We start from the raw sequence: 19110 nt of genomic DNA, 5'->3' as shown, positions 1-19110 counted from the left end.
CCCACCCCACCCGATGAGCACGGAGCTTTTGAAGAGCTCTGTGCCCCGTGCCCCGCTCCTCGCAGTTACACAGGGATGATCCCAGGGTGATCTCCCGGATACCGGCAGGTTTAGACATGCCCAATGACTCACCAGGATTTCAGGCAAGTGTTTTCCCAGCCCTACCTGGAGAATGCTGGGGAATGAATCTGGGACCTTTTGCATACAAGTAGGGACTCCACCACTGAGCTACCTGGTGTAGAAAAAAGCCTGTATTTAACCAGATAAGGGATTAATGAGAGAGTGGGGTTGGGGCTATATGCTGTGTTGGTAAGTAATACACTGAGATTTAGAAAATTGGGGGCTGTGCACCAGGGAGGTTAAAGAGTCGTACATTGAATTTTTACATCCATAATGGCTGCTTTCCACATTGTTTTTTAAAAATTGATCATATTTGCATCCTACCCTCTTTCCAAGGAACTCAGGGAAGCACCCATGAGGTTATCCAATATTATCCTATGATGTAACTAAGATAAGAAAGTGTGACTAGCCCAAGGCCACCCAGCAAGCTTTATTATGCATTGGTGGGGATCTGCACCCAGATCTCCACTGTCCAAAGTAACAAACTACTAGGGCTGTGCTCCGCTTCTCTTTGGGTCGGAGAACCAGAAGCGGATCGAGGTGCTTCGCCTCCCCTTAAGGTGGAGGCGAAGAGGATCGGGGGGGGGCAGCGGAGCGTCACAGAGTGGATCGAGATGAAGGTGAATCCTTCGCCTCGATCCGGAGCTCTGAAAAAAAGGCAAGGGGGCCTTACCTGGTGCTGCCGCCGCCACTTGGGGCCTACACTTCTGGGTTGAGCCACGGGCTGAAGTGAAGCTGGCAACGGGCCGCGATGGACGCAGATAAGAGGGGAGGAGGGAGGGGGCCTTACCTGGCACTGCCACTGCTGTACAGTGACAGCAGCAGAGCCAGGGAAGGGGGAAGGGTCCTACCTGAGTCCATCACGTTCCAGCAGTGGCTTTTCCTGAGGCTGAGGCTCAAACCGGAAGACCAGGCCACGGCCTGGTCTTCCTGTTTGAGTCCTCGGCCTCAGGTGAAGCCGCTGCTGAAATGTGAAGGACGCAGGTAAGGAGGGAGGGGGGCTTATCTGGCAGCGGCGGCAGCGGTGCAGTCCATGTGGCGACGGCGGCAGAGTCAGGTAAGGGGGCAGGGGGGAAGGGTCTTGCCTGAGTCTGTCGCATTCCAGCAGCAGCAACTGCAGCCTGGTCTTTCTGTTTGAGTCCTCGGGCTCAGCTGAAGCAGCCACCGGACCGCGACGGATGCAGGTAAGGGAGGAGGAGGGAGGGGGACCTTACCTGGTGCCGCCCCCACCGCTGCAGAGCTCCAATTTGGATCCGGAGCTCCGCAGCGGAGCCGACCCTAGGCGGATCGATGCAGGGCGGAGTGGCCCGATCCGCAATGTGCGGATCGGGGGTGGAGCAGAGTGGGGGGTCTGTGCACAGCCCTACAAACTACCCACTACTCCTCCCACTTTAACTAATGGATTTCAATGAACAGGCTAAATCTTGAGCTGAAAATCAGCTGTTATTAATTTCTCCTGTAGCATTTCTTTAATGGATCTGATTTACATTCCCATGAGGTAGGCTGGATAAAGAGAGAAGGAGGAAGGGAGGGAAGGTGAGGGAGGCCTTAGCTAGACCTGAGGTTTATCCCAGGGTCGTCCCTGCCTGTTCCCTGTATGTCATTTAGATGCACAGGGATGACCCCAGGATGATCCCGGGATAAACCTTAGGTCTAGCTAAACCCAGAGAGAGAGAGCACATTAAATCTCTTGCCTGGAAGAGTCCTGAGAATGAATTGGCCAAGAGATCAAATATCCTCCAAGGATGGAGACTAGAAGATCATGGCTTTTTGCAGACCCAGGCACTAAGCAGCTATGTGCCTAGGAAGACAGCTATACTGGGATGGAAAGAGACATGGGATTTTTCAGGGAGCTGAAGGTGGTATGTCAGGTGTGGTGTCTTCACTTAGTCCTCTATTGTCTCTGTTCACAGAATTGAAAGTTTCGAGGAGTGCTTTGATAACCTACTACACCTGTTTGACAATAAATGCTAGTGGGACAACACTTTAAAAAATGGATGTGTGCTCCAGAAGAACTGATGGGTTTGTAGTACCACCAACTCTTGGTAAATATCAAAAGCACCATAAATTTAAACTCATTTAATTGTCATTCTTTCTCTCCATGTAACTGTAGTTCTGTTAGGGAAGCCGAGGGACTTCAGCAATCTCACCAAATTACTGTTGTGTAGATATGGAAGAGCAGGAGATCAAAATCAGTGTAGATCATATTGTCCCATAAAAATGCTGTCTTGTCTCCAGTGTGTTGCAGCAAAGAACAGAAAGAGACATGTGTACTTTAGAAACTCATTGATTCCCTGCTGTGTAAATGCATGGAAACTCTTGCTGAAATAGATCAGTTAGGATTAAATGTTATGGGTTTTTAGAGAGAGAGAAAGTCCTACAGCTCCCAGCATTCCCCAGGCAGCTATGCTGGCTGAAGAATGCTGGGAGTTGTAGCCCTTTTTTTCTGTCTAAGCATGTATAGGATTGCACACTTTGTCTTTTGGTTCTTGTGTGTGCATGTGGCCAGACAACCACATCCAGAGGTTTCTTCCCACCCTCCCCATCCCAATCCTGACTCACTTGCCATCAGCCAAGTTGAGACGGCGAAAGTGAGGGTAATCTTCGGGCACAGGGTGACCAAGCTGGTCTTCATACAGGAAGACAGGGGACCGTCCAATCTCCACCCCAAGCTGCTGGACGCCCCGCACATCATACATGGATAGCAAGAAAGACTGGCTCCCTTTGAGTGCTCGCAGTGTAGTGAGTATTGAGAAGTCCACTGGGAAGATGCCATCTGCAAGGGAAGGAGATAATACATCCTGAGAAGACTGCAAGAGCCACGGACCTACCACCATGCATTTCTCCCAATCCACATCTATCCACATCCACCTCTAGACTGAGCATCTTCAGACTGGGCTGGGGAATCGTGTTTCCCTACTGTCACTTTTCTGTCCCACAACAGGGACAAACAGCTTCCTCTTTCTTCAATGGGGAAGAAAGAGGAAGCAAACAATGACCACATGGCCCTTTCAGTGGGCATTTTTATCCCGCTGTCTCTCCTGCAAACAGCAGATCCTCATAGAAAAGGAAATTCCAGCAGGTGTCATTTGTATGCATGCAGCACCTGGTGAAATTCCCTCATCATCACAACAGTTAAAGCTGCAGGAGCGCTGCCCAAGTGATCAGATACAAAAGAGGACAGGACTCCTGTAGCTTTAACTGTTGTGATGAAGAGGGAATTTCACCAGGTGCTGCATGCACACAAATGACACCTGTTGAAATTCCCTTTTCTATGCAACTGTTAAAGTTACAGGAGCCCTGTCCTCCTTTCCATATGGTCACCCTAAATGACACACATGTTCACATTCAGACTTTACATTTCCATGTGTATACTCAGAATATATTTCCAGTGTGCATCTAACTATGCAGTGCATGACAAGTCCGTCAGAGACATGTGTGACGCCTCTTTGAGGCTCAGATGCAACCCTTCTCTTGGGACATCATCCTCTGCCATTACCAGGAAAGAGCTGCCTGGTTGTGGCACTGAAATGTGTCTGATTCTCTAGGCGGAAGGCCAGGTCACTTTCCTCGGATCCATTCCTCTGGGTGCAGATGCCAGCAGCGATGGTGACCCCGTCCTTGCCCTCTCGCACACCGAATGCCTGGAGCACATCCACAAGGCCATCTAGAAAGGAAGCACACAGGACACAGTCATGCCTTCTTCTGCACTCAAGGCAAAACTCACGAGGAAGAAACAGGGGGAAGCCCCTGTGTTACAGCTCATGTCTTCTGGGAGACAGAAAAGCTTTGCCACACTCCCTAATGCTCGTGTCTTGTTCGTTAAAACCTGCAAAAACGGCTTCACTAGAGGCAGTATGGTGGGGGCAGGGGTGGGGGAGGTATATGCATACACCAGCCTTTCCCAAATTGGTGCCCCCCTGCTGTGTTGAACCACAACTCCCAGAATTCTGGGTGTTGTAGTCCAAAACATCTGGAGGGCACCAGGTTGGGGAAGGCTGGAGTACACCATGGAAAATGAAATCTCATTCAAATCATTTCCAACTCTCATAGAATGTACTGTCTCTCTATGGTGTTAGGATGTACCTCCACAGCAACAGTTCTGACGAAGAAGAAAATTGGGGGAATGAAAATTCCCCCCATATCAAGAACAATTTGCATGGGAGAAACCCATGCTGATTTTGTACATAATTTCTTTGTACTTAGAAATGTGAAGGCTCAGAAGAAACAAGAACAGAAAATGGGGGTGGGGGGGCCCTGTTTTGTTTTTTCAGGGATTTTGGGGAAACTGAGGAAATCAATTTCCCCCTTTTTTTCTGTTTGTTTCCCCCAAGTCTTCACATGTCTGATTTGTACTCCTCCTCCAACCTGCTTTCCCAAGAGTTGAGAAGTTTAAGGTAAACTTTGCAAAACTGCAGGGCAGTTTACTTTTCAGAAGAGTTGCCAGTGAAAATACTTCTTGTCTTCATAAGGATTTGCATTTATCAACCCAGGCATAGACACCCAAGGGGTGCAGAATCAAACATACAGGAAGGTAGTGTTTGTCTCAATTCAGGATATGGAATATGCCTTGAAGCACAAGCCAAGGCAGCCTTCTTCAAGAGCAGCCAAAATGCCCATTAGAGAGCATTTTTGCCCATCAACAACCAAACCATGCCAAGACTTTGCATATGAGAACAACACAGATCACAGCAATGAAATATCACAGCAGTACCACACCAGTTCTTTGTCTGCTGTACAGATGGGCTGGTGACTTGCATGAGCTCAGCTCAGGGTACATGTGCTTTGTGGGGGTGAGATGAATTGGGAGGGGAGGTCGTAAGCCGTGTGTGGCAACTTGCCTTCAAATTCCAAGACTCGGAGGAGAATGACATGCTTTCAATATGGGTTAGTTAATCCAGAAAAGTCACCTCCACTTTGTTCAATACCCACAATCCAGAATCATTAGAAACTCCCACCCAAACACAAGTATATATTGAATGAGGGTGGCAATAATGTACACTTCATTAGCATTCTGTCTACAGAATGTAAATGGCAAAAGGTAACTAGTTCACAATAACCAATCCTGACAATGCATTCCACAATGTCCATTCATTATGGGAAAACTTTGTGAGTCCAAGAAGAAATGCGACCTTCCTTGCTTCTATTTTATTTAAGCAAGCCATCATGGGGTTATCCTATTCTCTCTACCCCCCTCCCCAGGAGTACAATAAACTGAAAGCTCCTCAAATGCTCTTTCACTTGCATAAAAATGTGGATATTTCAAGCTGAAGAGGACCCAAAACCACAGCCTATTTCAATCCATCATTGTGGCATCTGGTTCATCATTGGAATTCATCAGTCATTCAGACCGTACCACACTTTCCCTTGGGAACACAAGGAGCTTTCCAGACCAGTGACAACACAAAGATGACTCATGGCAGCTTGGGCTCTGGCCTGATCCAATGAACGCCAGTTGGCCTTGCCCATGCCTGGTGGCGGAGCCAATCTTGCCCATGCCTGGTGGCGGAGCCAATCTTGCCCAGCCTTCATTGCCTTGTTGTGCCAAGCAATTCTCTCAAGCTTTGGCTGTCTTCCCAAACTGTAGGCGTCCCCAGCATTGGCAGCTGTTGTAGAGCTAACACAAATGCACTGTTGGCTTGAATGCTCTACCAGCCAACATTCCTGGACCTGGAGCTGGATCCAACCCCTTGTAATCTCCAACCTGATCCATAGGGCTGCTCCATTGTGGTCATGCAATGAAAAGAATACTGTGAGTATACCTAACCTAAGGGAAGGCCACCTGGTGCCCTCCAGGTGTTTTTGACTACAAGTCTCATAATCCCTGACTGTTGTCCATGCTGGCTGGGGCTTATAGGATTTGCAGTCCAAAACATCCAGAAGGCTTCAGTTGTCTATTCCAGGCCTAACTCATCAAAAGTGGAAAACTAGCTTCACATCTTCTAGGGGTGCAGTAGACAGCCTACATCCTTCTTAAAGTGGAAGGACTCTAGTTTTCATTATACTGAATGATTCTCAGTTCCAGATAACTTTAAGCAACAATCTCTGCTAGGGGTGATGGGAGATGCAGTCCAACAACATCTGGAGGGGGCATATATTGTATTTATTTATTTATTTATTTATTTATCATATTTATACCCCACTCCTCAGCCAAAAAAAGGCTCTCAGAGCAGCTTACAATTAGTTAGCAAAAAACGGCCAACCCTGCCCTCAGGCTTACAGTCTAATAAAGACATGACAGACAAGGAAAAGGAGTCCAGGACAGAAGAGAGAGAGAGAGAGAGATTAAGTAGACCGGGAACAGGGCTGATGGGATTGTCCTGCTCCCGAAGGAGGGGAGTCCAACTGGAGCAGACCCCGATGTTTCCTCCGCCTGCTTCTGTTCCCTTGCTCTTTCTTCTCCTCCACAGGGCCAAGATGACACTTAGCCCTGTGGGGGCAGGGGGAGAGTCCAACTGGAGCAGGCCCATATTCCCCATCCCTGGTCTACAGAATAAGGTGACAGAATGAGTGCACCACTTCAACCTATAAGTGGGGCACGCCACATTACTTTCCCATATTTTAAAACAGCAATTCCCTGTGAAGAGAAAACAACCACATTGGGGAGAGAGGTTCTAGTTCCAATGCTCTGCCCACTGTGCGGGTGCACTATTTGCAGGGAGTTTTTACAGTGACACATTCAAAAATGAGACTCCTCAGTTCTACCTGTGGACGGACCTCAGATTCAGAATTCTTCCATCTCATTCTGGTGCTGTATGTGAATCCCAGAGGAGGGCTGGGTGGATGGATCGGGCAGGCCCATTTACAATTGCAAAGCTCCTTTGAGGTGCAAGGCCAGCCCTGCCCTTAGACAGAGTGAGACAGTTGCCTCAGGCAGCAGATGTCAGGAGGTGGCAGCAGCAAAGTGGCGGAAAGAGCTGTGTGGCAAGAGGAGGCCTGTCCTCTGCCACCTAAGCTTGCCTGCTGCCTTCAGGTGCAGTGGACGATATTGTCTCATCACCTGTGTTGAAGAAAGATTCAACTGCCAGTCAGCTTTTGAACATGGAATGAGAGAGGGCGCCGTCTTGTTCTTTGCTTCAGGCAGCAAAATGTCTTGAGCAAGCCCTGATGAGGTGCTGCTATCTTGCTTTCCCCAAATAGAACTGGACTCAAGTATTTCCTTGGTATCCATTTGTGACTGCGCAAGACCATTTCTGTCATGTTGGCTCAGAAGGCTAATATATCTCACTGTCCAGAGACCAGGAGACAGACTTTCAACAACTTCATGCCCCCAACAAACCTTCCAACTAACCATCTCTCTAGATTCTGTTTTATCTGACCTCTTCCTCAGCATTCTCTGATTCCTATGGCAACCAGAGCCATTATCCTGCCTCTCTTTCAACAGGCATGGTTGAGAAGCCAAATGTAATGCTATTCCCCCAAAAGTGCTTTTTCTTTTGTGTACACACACACACACACACATACATTTACCAAGCTTCTGGGACCATCAAGCAACAGTCATCATCTTCAAGTTCTTCATATGATTATCATCTGTTATTTAGCAGGTGGCTCATGCAGGATTAAATCTCACACATACACATATATACCTATGACAGGAGTAGGCAACTTGGGCCCCTCCAGATGTTGTTGGATTCCAACTCCAATCAGCCCTAGCCAGCAGAACCAGTGCTGATGATGGGAATTGTGATCCAGCAACATCTGGAGGGCCACAGGTTATTCACCTGTGCCCTACAGTTTAATGAAAAGCGTAAAAGGCAATCACAAATTCACTCACAGCACAATTGTATGTGTGTTTACTCAGAAGGAAGTCACACTGAGTTCCATGGGACTTACTCCCAGGTAAATGCATATAGGATTACAGCCTCACAAGTATGAACATTGAAAGGTAAGGCTAGGGATGTACAAATTGTGCACAATCTGTTCCACCCGTGTTTCGCAGATTGAGTTAATTCCTTTATTTGCATCAGCCGCTGGCCTTAGCATTTGAAATGAAATGTACAAAAGAATAAAAGCAAGATTGTACTTGACCAAAATTACCCAAGTTGCATTCTAAAAAAAAATACATCAAATACCAATTCCAGAATTAATACAAGTCTTTACACATAAAGAATAATTGAATAAAAGAAATAAACTTCTGTTCAGTCAAAGGAGAGGTGAGAAATTAAGACCCTGATAAAATGGTAGATCTTATTTTGATAGCACCTGCTTAAAAAAAATGCAGTTTTTGCTGTCACCTGCTTATTTTGGTCTGCAAGAACAAAAGACACCGAAGCAATAACTGTAGTGGAGTGATCACCTCTTTCCTCAAGTCTCTGTAAAAAGTACAAAATAATAATACACGAGCTACTGTTTTGATACTGCCATCTCCACGTGGGCATATGAGGTTTTCCAATGGGATTCTTTTAAATCGGTCCTCAAGTACAGCTGATGGCTGTATATTCAGTCTTGCATAAGTGAAAGCTCATCTATATTTTAAAAAGTTTTGCAAATAAGATGCCAATGTGTCAAAAGGACCAGATGGAAAGTAGTCATACTATAGACAAAAAAAATTCTTATAGTGGCCAAATTGTTCTGTCATTAGTGTTTCACAGATTGTCAGGTGCCTTTCATTTCAACATCTGCCCATCGACGGAATCACGTTGTTTTTAGTTTCTGAATTTCTGCAAATTTGCACAAGTGGAAATACACAAATTCCCCCACCCACCCACAATGAACATTTTCACACTTTAACCTATGGGGGAAATGTTTGTAGTTTTTAAAAAAGTTCTGCATATTTTTCTATCACAAAATTCCCGACAGGTGAAAAGTCAATCTGCCTCAGAATCTACAGGCAGATTCATAAAAATCCAACCTCATTTGGTTCAGTTGTGGATTTCTCCAATATCCCAAGTTAAATGAATTGAAGAATCTCACTCAACCCTTTAAAAAAAAAGTTTTAACCTGACTTGGGGAGACTAGTCATGACATGCCCTTGGGACCTTATAGCAATGGAACTGGCGGCGCCCCATGCATACCACCACCACCACATTTGAGAAAACCTTCCATCCATGCAGGGAAATATTTCTTCCCCTTTCTCAGGGCAAAGATTCAAAATGGCCTCTCCCTTGGGTCAGAGGAAGTTTTGTAACCTTTGCAAGGAACAGGGAGGGGTGAGTAGTCAGAGTGACTGTCTGGAAGATGACAGCCTACCCATCTGTTCCTTTCCACTGAATTCTTTCTGTATGCACACACACACACACACACACACACCATTGCAGAGAGATGGGAACATGGAATCTCTGCCCAGAGCTACATCTCTGTTCCATCTCCCATGCTCCTTTGACCTAATTCTAAGATCCCATTTCTGGCTGAAGATGCTCCCCTGGACACAGTGTCTCCACTTCCCCACCCCCGTCCCCTTTCCCTGTCCAAGGAAAGCACTCAACGGGAATTCCATGTCACCTTCCCACTAGCCATATGCTAGGATGGCAACTGGGCATGGGATGTGGGGGAGGCTGTTTTTCCTCTCTCTCTCTCTCTCTCTCTCTCTCTCTCTCTCTCTCTCTCTCTCGTGCAGAGAGGGGGTGGGGAATCCCAAGCTGCCTGGAAAATGTGACCTTGAGAAGAAAGCATCTGCCAACAATCCCCTGTCAATCTGTAAATGTTACCAGTGGCCCATTACCAGCACTTGAATTACATGGAGCAAAGGATGGGTTTTAGGAGGCACAAACAAAGAAGAAATAGAACTTAAGAGGATGGTAAATGCTAAGACATGGCTCCTTTGAATGACTAACCCAATTCAATGCACTGTCACAGTTAGATGCGTGAAATGGAATCCCATCATGAGAACTGAGAACTGACATCAGATAGAAGAATACATGCACACATGCAGAAGAATGAGATAGTTCAGTGGACCACAGGTGTCAATCTGTCCTATATGAAATGCATTACATATTGCATTTTCAATGCGCTCCCATACCTGTTTGGTGTTTGTTTTTGTTTTGTGGGGGTTTCTATTATTATTAAATAAATCGCTTTCAGGGAGGAAGCTAGCACAAAAGGGAGAAAGCTTTGAGACCAGGCTTCTCCCTGCTGACATAATTTCCGATTTAGGTTTCTTTCAAAAAGGTCATAGTACAGCATTCAATAACATGATTCCCCCACCCATAGTTTAAAACGGTACAAACTATTATTTTGCCATTTCATTCTACTGCATGTGTGTATAAGATTACTGTTTTATTGCTTGTACTCCGCTTTAGATTATTTTATAAAGGAAAGCATCAAGGAATTTCTTAAATAAATAAATAGATGTTTCCGTAGTCTGAGCCTAGTGCTAAGTGACTGGTCAGAGTGAGATTAAGAGCATCATCAGACCAGGGTGAGGGGTGGGTGGGGGGAGAATCACATTTCCTTACTGTCATTTCCCCCCACTTCTCTCCCATGATACTTCCTCTTTCTTCACCCAGGGGAAGAAAGAGGAAGTAAACAATGACCACATGGCCCATTCAGTGGCCATTTTTATCGCGCAGCTTTTCCTGCACACAGCAGGAAATGGTAGCACATTTTGTTGTTTAAAAAATCTGATTTAAAGGGCTCTATTTTGTGACAGAAAGAAGGTAAGAAAGAGTGGGAGGCAGACATCATGGTCAAAAGGACCACGAACATCCATAAGTGGGGAGTAATGAGTGAGCAATAAAAAGCTTGTCTGATGACACTCTGAGACTACATTGCATATGGCAAGTACTTAAATTTAACAGCAGCTTAATGCAAGTAAACTCCTGTACTCTTCTCCCATAAAATTGGAGGAGGAGGAAAAGATGAGTACCTATCTCTGCTCCTGTGAATAGAAACCACTCGTTCAGGGACCATTTGTCTATCATAGAAAGTATAACTGCTTCATTTCAAGCACACAGAGCAAGAAAGACCTCTGCAAAAAGGAAAAGTGGGGGATGGATTCCTGTACAAACCAATAATTTTTGCACAGACACCTGCTCCAGAATAATTGATTTGCTAGATATTTTCCCTCTTTCAGGTTGTCTACATGCCACAAATAACTGACAGCTACAGCTGTTTTACCTCCCACCCCACTGCATGGATCCTCTTGTTCATTCTTTGCCCACATCTGCTGTGAGTCCAGCAGGATTTTAAAGTTTTCCCCATTGGATGGATGGGGCAGAAAGTGTTTTGTCTGCGGCTTCACTCAGTACAATTACTGGTATATGAATCCTGAATGAGGGCCTGGCAACCCTGCATGCGCAAGGCCATCTGTTTCTTCAGCCTTGGTCTACAAAGCCCATGACCTGGTGTGACTGTACATAAAACACACATGCACAAGCACATTTGGGGGTGAGGAGTTCAACTGAAGCAAGCAAGTGAGAATATTGAAAGAATGGCAGTGCTCATGCTACTAACCAAAATTTGACCAGACAGATAGATTTCCCACGGAAATCCGCTGCCTGGAGCCAGTGAAGTGGAATTGGAAATGGAATTCTGCCCGTAAGTTTCACACATGCCTTCCAAATTAATCCCTAATGCAGATTGCCTTTGTTCGAATGAAAGTAAGCTGAGATTGATACATTCTGTGTGCCAGTATTCCAAAAACAAAGAGATGTGAACGAGATTTTTTTTTCCCATCTATGAACCAGAGCTGTACAAAATTTCACAACAGAGGCCAGTTTAGTCTTCCCAGATGCTCAGGAGTGTGTGTTCATGCGAGCAAGCATGCCATGAAAGCCAAGAGCTCACAGTTCTTGGCTGCAGGAACATCTGCAATCTTGAAAATGCATTTTTCACAGCTCTTTAGATTGGGGAAGTTGCCATAGCCAAGCTCCGTGAGCTCCCGCCTCACATGACACAGTTTCTCATGCAAGTGCACACCCAGTGACTATGAGAAGAGAGTAACACAAGCAAGGAAGTGGCAAGAGGGGGGATTATCTAACCAGTCTCTGTGTCTGATGCTCAAAGAGAAATGACATTGTGTGTCAGAGCAACCTGCTATTTAAATCAGGCATGTTCCGGGAGGAGGATTGGTGGGAAATCAAAACCACAAATAGCAGTTAGGCTCCATCCTGGTTCTGAGTAGGCTACAAATGCCGTAGATTCTGCAAAGAGCGTCTGGAACCCTGAACTAAAAAAGATTCCAGATTTTGCAAACCGGAGGGAAACAAACTTGTAAAATTTCTCTTGCAATAACTTCAGTAATCAGACAGATGAGCATATACTTATGTTTGGGGACATGTTGCAGAATTCTGCACTTCTTTCTAATCACAGATTGGGGGTGGTGGTGAAGAAGGGTTATAATTAAAGAACACCCTTCCCCAACACGGTTTGGACTTCAACTCCTATTAGCCCCAGCCTGTATGGGTGATGTTCAAGAACACTGGGAGTTGTCGGTGGGGGGAAAAAACATCTGGGGGGCACCAGGTTAAGGAATAATGCTCTAGAGAACATGGAGTAACAAGTAGAAAGCATCAGAAGTGCAGACTACTAGGAGGCATTGAAAATAGACACTCGGTGCTTGAAGAAGTACTACATGAATACACAACTCTTCTTTAGTTACTTAACCTTTAAAGTAAGTCCTGAACAATCCACAGTGTGTGTACATGAACAGATGAAGGTGGGGTAGGATTGTGCCTGTTGGCCCTGCCCCTGGCTTCCACAAATTTGAGAACCCATCTGCATAGAGAACTTAGCTATGCACGTACACCTCAATGCACAGAGACTCTCTGAATGCACAATCTGAGACCTGTGCATATTGGGATGTACATGTATAGGTCCCTGTGCATTTGAATATATGGAAGACAGGTCATAGGGGCAACAAGTGTGATCAATTCAACTGTCCATCCATCTACCCACACGTTCATCTGTACACACAGACTGAACTTCTGCACAGGGTTTGACTCCCCACTTTAGTACAGATTCCTTCACTCTATTTTAAAGTTATAATTCTATGCATGTTCCTTGGGAGTATGCTCAACTGAAGGTAGTAGGGTTTACTCTCAAGCAAAGGGCTCCTGATGCCATTGTTGTTGTTTTGCTGGAAGGTGCAAGAGGAATTGCAATTGACCGTCCACATTTCAGGAGTCTAGCACTGTGTGTGTATGTGTGTATGTGCATCTCACTATGTTCAATCCACACAGTGGGCATGACATAACTGTGTGTGCAGTGTTGCCTCCTCCATTTCTCCAGCCCCTCATTAGTCACCATACCTCCCTTCTCTTGACATTTTGAAGCAGACGCTTTTCAGTGCCATTTTAGCACCCTGGTGTGTGTGCATACATGCATGTATTGAGTTTATTAAGCAGTGCAGTTAAAACTTTTAAAGTTCTTTCAAGGGTTCCTGCAGCACAGGTGAAGAGATTGCACCTAAGGTTATTTCCAAATGAACATGGTTACAGATCATGAGACTGTAAATCTCATTGGCCCTGTCCAGAAGACACCTTAAACCATGGCTTTTACCACAGTGGTTAAGCCAGAAACCCAGGCTGTGTTCAGAAGACACCTTAAACCATGGCTTTAACCACTGTGAATAAAGCTTTCTGGCTTAACCACCGTGGTTAAAGCCATGGTTTAAGGTGTCTTCTGAACGGGGCTACTGATTTCACCTGAGAATGCTCAATATCTAGTCTTGTCAATTTCACAACCTGATTTAATCGGCAACCTGAACTCCAGCACAATCCCATGAATGTTTATTTTAAAATAAGTTCCATTGTGTCCAGTGATTGACTCTCTAGTAAGTGTGTTAGGATTGCAGCCCTTAGTCAATTTCATAAATTGAGCTGCATCTTGATTTCCCTAGTAATTAGTGATGTTATTGTACTGCAGCACAATTAAATAATGATAATTAAAAAGTAGCATCACAGGGCTACAAGATTTCAGCTAAGCTTACTTCCAGGTAAATATGACTACCAATAACAAGTTTCATGACCCTGCTTAAAAATTCGCTTTCTTGATTTTTCCTTCTTGTTACTTGGCTCTGAAACTGGAAAGCCATGGTAAGCACTAGAAAAAGGCAGGGAATCCCCAATACATCATTCACCTTCTGCATGGACAACTCCTACTGTCTGTGCCTTAATCATGCATTTTCCTATCCACGCCTGCAAAGAGATTGTACTGCTATTCAGTTCTTTCCTTCCTGGGTGGATGTTCCATGGCAAGGAAAAAAATGGAGTCCTTGTGGGAAAATATACAATGGTTATAACTAGGTCATGACAACATCTGGAACTTCTATAAAACTGATGATTGCACATGAAAAGCCTCATCTGGAAGCACCCAAGGAAAGATGCATGGGATCAAGTTCTGAGAACTATTCCATTACAGTTGCCCATGGCAAGTTCTAATCATTTCTGAGTGAGTAGTTTGACAGAACTGCTATATTATAACAGGTAACTCGCTGTGCATTGTTAACACTTTGCAAATACATATCAGGGAAAGCATATTAAGAGCTTATGTAGCATGGTGGCTAAGAGTCAGGAAGATCATGAAGATCATCAGATGGGGGAAAATCACATTTCCCTGCTATTGCTTTGCCTCCTACTTCTGTCCCACAATAGGGATGATCAGCTTCCTCTTTCTTCACATGGGGAAGAGGAAGCAAGCAGTGACCCCATGGCCCATTTAGGGGGCTTTATTATTTTTATCACACAGCAGGAAATGATGGCAAGTATTGTTATAGTCAAAAAAAACCACAGATTTTCCAGGTCTTATTTTGTGATGGACAAAAAAGCAGACGGAACAGGGGACGTGTGGGATGAATGCTGTGTCATCAAAATGTCCTGTGAACAATCATGAGTGGCCAGTCATGAGCATGCCATAAAATGCTCGTCTGTTTATATAGCACCCTTAAGTGCTATATAAATACTAAGTATTCGTATGGAGGAGCAGCGTGTTTAAGAAAAACATAGAAAAGAAAGGGAAAGGATCCACCAACACTCCTGAAGTTGAGCGCACCATATATAGGGAGCCCGGTGTGGTGTGCACATACCATAAGTCTCAATGCAATTTATCCAAACCAACAGTCATATAATAAATGTCAACGGACATTTAGCAAATATTTAATAAACACATAGCAGAGTTACTGGTGATTGTGAAAGACAAAAACAAGCCATAAACATGAAAGAAAACAAACAAGGGAAAACATAAAAATATAATATTAAACGATGACTCCGGATTGTATGCACCATTTCCAACTTCATCAGTAATACACGTTTTCTATTTACAAAAGTTAAGCATTCACCATAACATGAACACATAGGCTTGGCATGTTGGCTGCAGGTTTTAACCCCCATGGTAGACTGATTGCTTCCTGGAGAAAAACCCTCTTACAGTGAGGGTTCCTCTTTTTTGTTTTAAGAAAAACACGGAAATACTGTGCCATGCAATAATTGAGCTACAAAATTCATTGTCACATATTAATATTGTAACGGCCACTGTTACTATTTTGTTTAAAAGCTGAAAATTAAATAAATTGCTTTGAGAGAACAAAGGAGGTGCAGCAACTGAAAGCAGATTGAAATATTACCGGATGAATACATGTGGGGTGGGTTCCTTAGGAACATATTTGGTAGGGATGTGCTCCGCTTCTAATCAGACCGGCGAATTAGAAGTGGAGCGGGGTGCTTCGCCTCCCCTTAAGGTGGAGGCGAAGAGGATTGGGGGGCCGGCGGAGCGTGGCGAAGACGATCAAGGTGAAGGCGGATCCTTCGCCTCGATCCGGAGCTCCGCTGGAAAGGTAAGTGGGGTTTACCGGGCCCTGCCGCTGTCGCTGTCGCCCATGCGGCGACAGCAGCAGGGCCCCGTAACCCCCCCTCCTCTCCCTTACCTGCCTCCGTCTGTGGTCCCTCGGCTTCTTCAATTGAGCCCGCGGTTCAACCAGGAAGTCTGGGCCGCAATTGAAGAAGCCGACGGACCGCGGACAGAGGCAGGTAAGGCCCCCCTCCCCCTTGGTCCCTTACCGGGCTCTGCCGCTGTCGCCGCACGGGCGGCGGCAGGGCCCGGTAACACCCCCCTGCCGTCCTCTCCCAGCCTTACCTGGCATCACTCCCCTCCACTGTGGAGCTCCGATTCGGAGCTGGAGCTCCGCGGCGAAGAGGAGCGGAGTATGGGCGGAGCGGCGCGGAGCGGGCAGATCCGAAATTTTCGGATCGGCCCGCGGGGCGGAGCGGTGGGTCCGTGCACACCCCTAATATTTGGGTTTATACCAGTGATCACACTATTTGTCCATCTAGCCCAGTATTATCTGCTCTGGCTGGCAGCAGCTCTCTATGGTGTCAGAGGTCTTTACCATCATATGGTACTTTGTCCTTTTAGCTGGCAATGCCAGGGATTGAGCCTGTAAGGCAATATGGTCCACTATTTAGACTGTAAGGTATGTGTGCTATCATTGAGTTATGGCCCCTCCCCAAGCATATTAATGGTTTGGAGGCAAGGGTAGAAAGTTTCCCACGGGTAGAAAGTTTGAAAACCGCAGAGCTAGATGGATCCTGCATGGTACTATAGGTCTTTCTCAACATCACACCCTTGTCGTTTTGGTCTTTGATCCAACTCAAATCTGCCTGATATGGAATTTTAGCATCCTAGATAGCAGGTAGATTTGAGTTGGATCTGAGGCCAAAATGACAAGGAGACCCATGATCAAACCTCTGGACAGCTTTTGTTTTGTTTCTTTTAAACTGAAAAGTAGCTGTGGAGGAAGAGGAAACTGGATCAGAGCCATGGCACCAGGGGAGTTTAGTTTAACCCTTTCTGCCATCTCATTGATCAAAGTTGTCCCCCAAACCTACTCTTAATCTATGGGGAGGGGAAAAACACAGGTACCTGTATTGTGCCTGTCATTTTCCTCCTGCGGGGCTAGTAGCAGTTGTGCGGGAAATGCAATTTTAATCAGGAAACCAGCCTGGGGAGGGGAGAAGGGTTAATATAATTCCCCCTCCCCATGGGTGCTTTTGTGCTTTTAAAAAGGACATTAGAAGATCTAATCATGGATCTCCTGTTGTCATGCACAATTTGAAGAAGAGACAGGACTAGTATTAAAGCATGAAGGAAGGACATTAGCAAAGCTGGGGAAGGAGGAGGAGGAGGGTTATTCACAGAGCTGTGGCTTTGGGAGCTGAGTAGGAAACACTGAACCGCAAGTGGCTCGGAAAGAATGCGCCGTGGGTGGTCTCTGGTTGCTTGTGGGTTCCAGCCTTGACCTGCTCTGCCCCAAGCTGAGCCGATCCCAGGCCGCCCCGCCCCACAGAGTCAGGACCTGATCCTTGAGAACAGCATGTGCTGCTGGGTACCAAAGAGAGTGAAGGGCAAAAAATAAAATAAATAAATAAATGGGGGTGGGGGCAGGGGCAGAAGAAACACCAGGCTACAAGTCTTGAGTTCTAGTTCTTACTACGGGGGTAAACTTGTGCCAGCTGACATCTGGACTGCACCACTTCACACTGCAGATGCGGAGCATAATAGAATTCTCCATTAAAAAACAAAAACAAAGTAAGAAGAGGGGGAGAATGTTGTAGTCTAATATTCTCTTCGACATACAAGGGATGCTGATGTTTTCATGTGCAAGAATTTTACTTTATTTTACTTGTATAGAGGGGCATTCGGCCATACAATCCCCCCCCCCCACACACACACCCATTTTCATCTGCAGTGGTATAGGCCAAACAAAGGTATACCAGACCTGGGAGAGAACCTGAAGTGGTGGGTTTAGGTTCCCAACCTGCCAGTCCTGCAGTGGGGGATATGTGCCAAGCTTGCGAAGCTTTCAATACTGACCACAGGAGAAGATATTGCCACAAGGCTGTTCACACACTGCCCCGCTCCAAAGAAAGGCCAGTTCCAGGGGAGGGGTAGGCTCCTCAAATTATCCTAGAGAAGAGGTGTGTGGGGGGGGGTGATATTTCAGCACTGGTGTTGAACCTCAGGCCCATTGAGCAAATGTGTTCCTCCAGGGTTGTCCAGATGACCACATTGCTCCCTCCCCACCACTGGACATTGGGTAGCCTCCTGTCTTTCGTGCAGTCCTTCCGCCATTCTAAACGGTTGAAATGCCTCTCTAAAGGCTTAGTTACTGGCACTAAGAGGTTCAAGCCCTGCCCCTTTTGCCTTGGGCCCTGCCCCTTTTCCCTTCAGCTCCGCCCGTCACTGGACTGCAGTCCCTGAGAGTTTCTCCAAAACTGAATTGGCCCTTGGGCTGAATGAGGCTCGATGCCCCTGTTTTGAGAGTGACCTCTTTGGTTTCCCTGTTCTACTTTTCTGATTTATTTATTGCATCCCACCTTTATTTTCCAACAGAAATGCTCAAGGAAGCTAACAAAAAAAAATGTGCAGTACAAAACAGGCCCATGAAAGGGGCTCTTCCTTTTCACTTTCCTCTTCTCCCCATCGGCACCCCCACCCCGCTCCCAATAAGGCTGGTTGACTTAGAGCTCCACCAGATGAGCATTGTATTGCATGTGTTGCTGGGCACTCACAGACGTTGTCTGCCTCCTGCACACCTCCCACCCCTTCTAGCTTTCTTCACACCACAAAAAAAACACACCTTGTAAGCCTGACTTATTTTTAAAGATGGAAGTTGCCGCTATCTCCTGCTGTGTGCAGGAGAAGCAGCATGATCAAAATGGCCCACTGAATGGGACACATACACATTGTTTACTTCCTCTTTCAAAAGAGGAAGTAATGAGGGACAAAAGCGTGGGTGGAGAAGCGACGGTAAGCAAATGTGATTTTCTCTCGTGTGATGATGCTTTTATGATTGGAGTCCAAAAGGAAAGGGGGCAAAAGAAATTCTCCTCTCCTAATTATCCCAGGAACTTCACTCTCACTCTTCCTATTCTACCAACTCACCCCTCCTTCCGCCATACACACAAACATGTGCTGGGAGCCAAGATCCAAATTTAACTGCAGATTGGGGTGTGTAGAGGCTTAGGCCCAATTCAGTGCCAATAGTTGGGACTTCTCCCCATGGTGTGATCCCACTGGTTCTACCCTAGTAATGTTTTTATGATGATCACTTGCCAT

At 45.9% G+C, this 19110-nt stretch overlaps 1 protein-coding gene across 3 annotated transcripts in view; it reads right to left on the bottom strand.

Moving 5' to 3' along the window:
- COL5A3 (collagen type V alpha 3 chain) overlaps positions 1-19110 on the bottom strand; it is a 162955-nt gene that overhangs the window by 113421 nt on the left and 30424 nt on the right. For all 3 annotated transcript variants that reach the window (XM_063119273.1, XM_063119272.1, XM_063119274.1), the window contains exons 2-3: positions 3620-3787; positions 2683-2896 (exon numbers count right to left, since the gene is read on the bottom strand). In XM_063119273.1, coding sequence (XP_062975343.1) covers positions 2683-2896; positions 3620-3787 — 382 coding nt within the window. The remainder of the gene's footprint in view (positions 1-2682; positions 2897-3619; positions 3788-19110) is intronic.

Source organism: Elgaria multicarinata, chromosome 3 (genome assembly GCF_023053635.1).
Source record: "Elgaria multicarinata webbii isolate HBS135686 ecotype San Diego chromosome 3, rElgMul1.1.pri, whole genome shotgun sequence".
Taxonomy (NCBI): Eukaryota; Metazoa; Chordata; class Lepidosauria; order Squamata; family Anguidae; genus Elgaria; species Elgaria multicarinata.
This window is presented reverse-complemented; position numbering and strand designations above follow the sequence as displayed.